Source organism: Carassius gibelio, chromosome A15 (assembly GCF_023724105.1).
Source record: "Carassius gibelio isolate Cgi1373 ecotype wild population from Czech Republic chromosome A15, carGib1.2-hapl.c, whole genome shotgun sequence".
Lineage (NCBI taxonomy): Eukaryota > Metazoa > Chordata > Actinopteri > Cypriniformes > Cyprinidae > Carassius > Carassius gibelio.
The window spans coordinates 12295913-12302482 of NC_068385.1; the positions used below are offsets into that span (position 1 = coordinate 12295913).

Here is a 6570-nt window from a genome sequence, read left to right on the forward strand (position 1 = left end):
AAGAGTGAAGGTGATATGGTGTTCCTGTTTCTTTTGACATACATATTTTGATCGTTTTATATTTTGACAAACTTTAACAATAGGATGGGCATATGCGCCGTTCATATGGGCCACGTCCTGGCCAGGATTTTAATATTGCTTAAATAGGCCTATCCAGGTTTAGGCTGTTTGCAATGTGCGGGTCTACAGTTGTGTGACAGTCATGAGAGCAGAACAGACAGCTCCTTATGCTTTTGAATCGCTCTCACACCTACTTTGGTGTCTTTTTTATGATCGGTGCAAAGTGACGCTTCAAGTCAAACAAATGAAAAAACACATGCACATATTTGCATGTTGTGATCATTCCCTGTAGATCTCACCTTCTCATAAGCAGAACCAACCAAGATTGGTCGATTATGTACAATATCTGCATGCTATTGGTCAAACAAACTTCTTTGGATATTTTAGGCAATATTAAAATCCTGGCCAGTACGTGTCCCATATGAACAGCTCATATGGCCACCCTATTTAACAACGATTTCCACCCCCTCTCTGACCCTTAGCATTAAAAAAGCGATTTGTTGCTGCTGTGCTTTGAGACGTGTGTGAAATAAGACACAGTGCTCACATGCAATCTACCAATTTGTTTATTGTGTGTTATAGTTTGTGTTGCCAAATCTTCAATAGAAACTTCTTTGCAAATTCTGTATTCAATTATGACAAGTAAAAAAAAAAAAAACATTAAAATGTCATAATCAGACTAAAACAATGAGAGGCTTTGTTGAGAACCTCCTCCACTCTCTCTAAATGCCGGGATCCTTCAGAAGGAAATGCAGAGTTGTAGGTGTTACATTCAGGTGCCGAGAACACTTTAGATGAAGTAGTCAAAGTAGAAAAATTTTACTAGAAAAAAAAAAATATTGTCTGTACTGAACATATAAAATATATTTATTTCTTACAAGTTCTTCATCATGCAGTTCCAACAAAAATGGTTGGAATTTACCTGTGAAATTCTGTTGAGCAAAGGTAAATTTTTACTAAGTATGCACAATATATTGCTAATTATCAGCTGATATTAGAGATTTTACATTTTTAAAAGTATCGGTCAATATTGGATATTTAATAGGGCTCATATCCCTGATTTTATATATTTAGATGACCTTTGTCATCATCTAACATTTACTAAAGTTAAGACCTACAAACACTAATAATTTTACAGCACTGTTAAATGTAATCTTCAGCAAATCTCAAATTAGATAAACATTCATATTCTACACTACAAATTCACTTCTAGAATTTTAAACAACTGATTTTAGTTTTTAGGGTTTTATTTTACATTTATTTTAATTAAAAAGTGCTATGTAATAGAACTCCGTTCCCTTTATTGGCTCATTTGAATTTTAAACATCATCTTATAACTAGCTCTTACGTGTATTAAAGAATAATGGTATTCAAGCTTTTTTCTCATTACCTCGCCGTGGAGGGTCAAATTTCTAAACACAAATAGATGTTATTTATATGTAAATGACATGTAAAAACTTGATCAGCAATGAGGAAGTACAGGAGGAAGTCAAATGTGTGAACACTTACTGACTTACTTTACCAATCAATTTCCTGATGTTTCGACACTTCAATGTCCACAGTAGCCAACACACATACATAGTTATAGTTCCACACCAGAATTTTTTGCCTGATATAAACATCATTCAAAGTGTCTGCTTTGCTGTAAATGCTGCAAAACAGTAGTGCGACTTTAGAGAGACAAGTTCAAGTTAAAGAGGATGACGCAATTCTAACCTCTTATTTTCCATCCTTGTCCACCTATTCCTATGCCACATGACGCTTTTCGCAAATGATGGGTGTAACTTCTGTTAAGCTGTAAACAATCAGTGAAAGGCTTGCTCTGTGAATGCAATAATACATTTTTGGTTTTGTTTTTTTTAACTAGGTACAATGAGATTACATTACTACTCACCTTTTAAACAATCGAACATTAAAATTACATTTAAAAGTGTAAAAGCATAAACAAGTTTTTTCAATAGACCATGAATAACCCCAAAAGTGTGATTGTTTCCACATAATGGACAGGTGAAATATCACTGTAGTAATATTATATATATATATATATATATATATATATATATATATATATATATATATATATATATATATATATATATATATCTGTATTGTGTAACATACGCTGCCTTAAATCAAAAAAAGTTCATTAACTTGATACTATTTCAAAGTGATTTCCTTCATTTTGACAGATAATAAATTGTATTTACCTGTAAAGACAATCAAACCTAAAAAGAGACGTGAGGATTTGAGGAGAACAATGAGAGATTCTTTGTGCATTCCAGTGTATTATTAATGGGACATGTCATAAATTAAATCGGGGGACCAGACCACTAATGTATACGTTGTCCTTTTTCATACTACATACTACAGCAGAATGCCAAGGGAAAAATGTAAATAATCATGAGGAAACTAATGAGGCGACTGACAAGTGATCTTACCATAGATATTCTTGTTATAACGTGAGGTTAAAATAACAAATGTTACGTTATTCTCTTGATGTCTGAAAATAAAACATGGGAAATCGACAGCTCATTCAGTCAAACAGACAGCTAAGCTTTATTTGAAGGACAACCTTATAATTTGAAATGATTCATTTCAGGCTTTTTGAATGGAAGATCCCCAAACCAAAAGAGACACTCATAATTCAAAACACAGCAGGCTCATCGGGAATAAGGTGGATAGCATTTTCTTCTGTAAAGCTGTTACAATATGATGATTATCAAGATGGCTGCCATTTACACCTAATTTAACCTTGCAAGGGAAACACTTTCATAAATGTCCTTTAACATGTACAGGACGTCCCGGGATTTCTTCTTCAGTTGACCCAATCCTCTAGACTAGCTTTGAGCAACTTCTATCTGACAGACAACACAATGTTTCTCTGGCCTACATGCAATCTGTGGATTCACTTGCAGGCTCTTTATTTTGACATCTTTGTTCCACTCTTAACCCATAGCTAGACAGAGAGTTTCCATAACCTCCCAGATTGGTAGATGCATTTCCTATTGTGTTTGCTTTGTGTTCTTGCTCGCTCTCATCTCATCTGCTCTCATCATTCTTGAAGCTCTCGCCGTGCCTCTATGTGGCATGCCATATTTCTGTGTCTGTGCTTGCAAATGTGCTGGATAACTGAAGCACAAACTATGCAGACTTTTCATCATCTTTCATTCACATAGCCAACCACTCCTTTTTCTTTATGTATACTCCTTTATTTTTCAATCTATGACGTTCTCCACTAAGTCGCGGAGTTTAGGAATCTCTTTGTGGGTCAATAGTTTTTGTATAACACATAATCCGATTTCCGATTACAGTAGCAATAAATACAAGCAATCAAATTTCTTTCAAGCGATCAGATTATGGCACATGACGTAAAAATGTGGAAAGCGGATGTCCATTACATCTCCTTACGAACTATTCAAGAAGTAAACTGACACCTGACATTCCACTCACATAATAAAGAGCTTTGGTTAAAGTAAGTACACCAACCACAAGTTATGACAGTTTGAAGTGGAAACAGAGACAGCACTTCTTAACTGTTAATTACATTATTATGAGTGAAACCCATATTTGCAACGGTCTACTAAAAACTATAGCCACAATCTGCCTGTGGGCCAAAGTTTGCTTGTGATCACCTTTGATTTTTCCTTTTGGTCCATGGCCCTCAATCAAGTTTGGTTCTTGGCATTTAAGTAAAAGTTTGGGCATTTCTATCTTAAAGGGACAGTTGAACCAAAACAAATGAAAATTATGCCACCACTGACTCACTTCCAAAACTATGTGCATTTCTACCTCCTTAAAATTCAGTCTATTCACCTTAAAGCAATTAAATGAATAAAATATACAATAGTTATTTTGACTACTTATATTTTGGTAATATTTTAATTTTAAACCCTGTAGTCCACATCCATTGGTTTTTAATGGAAAAGAAAAATCAGTACAAAAATCATAGGTTTGGAACTCCATGAGGGTGTCTAAATGATAACAAATGTTTTGGGTAAACTACTCTTTTAATGCTAATATTTACTATTAACAAATCATGAGGTACATAGGCCTTTAGTAAGATACACTAATATACAACTTTGCAAGTAAAAGACAGCCCAATTTCTAAGTTATTAACTGTGTGTGTGTGTGTGTGTGTGTGTGTGTGTCTGTGTGTGTGTGCGCGCAAAAACAAGGGCAAGCCTTGCTACCACGAGAAGAAAACGTATTTTTGTATTGTCTGAAATACTTTACATGGTCTTCAAAATGTTATAACAAGCTGTCCGCCAGACATCTGTTTACTTACACGTGTACATCATTAACAAAGCAGACTTTTTATGTTTTTCATTAAGATACGGCAAAAGGGAAGAATAAATATGCCACTGAATACTAAAAAAAATGCATTAAATGATATTGCAGTTTGGCATATGCAAAATGGTGTAACCAAACATCTCAGATTGGGGGAAGGGAACAGTAAAAATACATTGAATGGCTATATTGATCAACCACTAATCTGAATAATGATGCTTATGGCCCTGTCTATGAACACAAAGCATAGCTTGGCCTTAGTAGCTGAATTTACACAATACTGACCACGAAAAGAAGTGGTTTTAAGCCTACTTCACGTAGGCCTGAGGTTTACAAGAACATTTTGCATGGGGACATACCTAAAACCCCCCACAAATTACTGCATACTAATCATCCAAAAATGTAATGTTATAGATAGACTTTAAAAGAGTCCCTTACTCCATGAGTTAAATGACAACAAAGACAGACATGTAAACATACTCTTACTCTTTAATTCTCAAATTAGTTGAGACCGCTGAGATATATATATATATATTATAGATCAGTGGTTGAGACACATTTTTAGATAACAGTACCAAATGTTTCTGACATATCCATAAAACTAAAATAAACCCCCAAAAATCTGATTGTATGTCAGTGCTCCTGATTAACAAAATGTTCTTTTGAATCGAGTCTTTTCAATGAATCGCAAAATCGCTTCGCGTGGTTCTTACAAGAATCGGTTTTTGAGCCATATCCAATTCACAATGAACCGAACTGACTGAACTGATGAGACCATTTGAATTGAATCAATTAATTGTTATTAATTGAATTAATAATTGGCCAATAGATACTTTATTAGCTGATAAAAGAAATATCACAAATGGAAATATGACATAAATTTGAGTAGGCGTATGTCTAACAGCAGTTTTATTAACACACATCATTTGAGAATAAGTTTTTTTTTGTTTAGTTTTTTAACGATTTGTTTTACTATATTTGTTTTACTATTATCAATACAAATTTGAGGCCTATTTAGTTTTTCAAATACTTTTTCATGAGCAGAATAGCGGCTGCAACAAACTAAACTAGGACAAGTGAAACAACAATAACCACCCTTAATATCAATAATAATAAGTAAAACAGCGGAGAATGTAAATGTAAAAAACACAGATGTAATGTCATCCTACGATGTCTTAATAATAACGTGATGACGTAAAGGATGCATGTGTTATTTTGAAACGTTTCGTTATGTTTCGAAAGAACCGATCCGCGAGTCTCACTTCCCTTCACCTCTACTTTTGACGCAAAGTGGAATTAAATGACGTGAGAAAGCGTTAGACTTACGTGGTCTACATTCCTTTCGTTCCCCGGCTGCAGCGGCGCGCGTGAAGACATCGTCCCTGGAGCTTCGGCCAACAGCAACCCTGCGGTTATTTCAGCAGTCCGTCTACAGTTTCTAATTGAATCGGCCCAGGCAGGAGAAACAGCCAGCAGCCGAGCCAGTATCGCGAGGCTATCGCTGCCCTCTCCGACCACCAGTACAGCGTTTCCCCTTAAACAATCCTCATTCTCGGTCAAGTTTACTGGATGCTACGTGCAGTACTGATGGGATGAGAACAAATATAAAATAAAAGCTATATGATGCTCATGTCTGTGGTAGTTTGGCTAGCCGGAACAATAGATCATTTTGTCCTTCGCTAGATGAAAACGTCTCACTCAGCTGTCCTCATAACATGTCCATATACAGAAATGTATGTTGAAACCTCAAGGATCAGTCGTCAGCGATTGCATATCACGAGACTGACAGAAAGAAAACAGAAGCAGAAGAGAACAAGGGAGAGAGAAAAAAAGCTACCACAGCATCAAATCGAGGAAAACGGCCTCATTTTTTTTTTCAATGAACCACGGTTGTCCAGAGAAAATAAACCACTCCCACGGACGCAGTGTCCCCTTCAAATAGTCGTCTGTGTGCATTTGCAGGAAAACAATATACTAATAAATAAACAACAGCAGGCACAATACGAAATCCAAACAATTACGCGTATCTCGAGCACACTCCCGTCCCAACGAAGACTGATGAACAATATCCTTTTCGAAGAGGCAGGGTATGTCAGAGCTCCCAAACATAAAATCTGTACAGTGGCTGTAAAACATTGATCCCCAGCAGCGTTTGACACTGGCATCAAGGAAGGACGTCAGAAGAAAGACTAGGCTGGGCAGGGCTGCGGCGGACGCGCGCGC

General features: G+C 36.0%; 1 protein-coding gene across 6 annotated transcripts in view; it reads right to left on the reverse strand.

Moving 5' to 3' along the window:
* Window positions 1–6570, reverse strand: part of LOC128029221 (MAP/microtubule affinity-regulating kinase 4-like) — a 36563-nt gene extending 29993 nt beyond the window's left edge. For 2 of the 6 annotated variants that reach the window (XM_052616858.1, XM_052616853.1), the window contains exon 1: window positions 5674–6569. In XM_052616858.1, coding sequence (XP_052472818.1) covers window positions 5674–5724 — 51 coding nt within the window. In that variant the 5' untranslated portion in view covers window positions 5725–6569. Of the gene's footprint in view, window positions 1–5673 lie in introns of all 6 variants that reach the window. The other 4 variants (XM_052616856.1, XM_052616855.1, XM_052616857.1 and 1 more) reach the window with 3 other exon arrangements.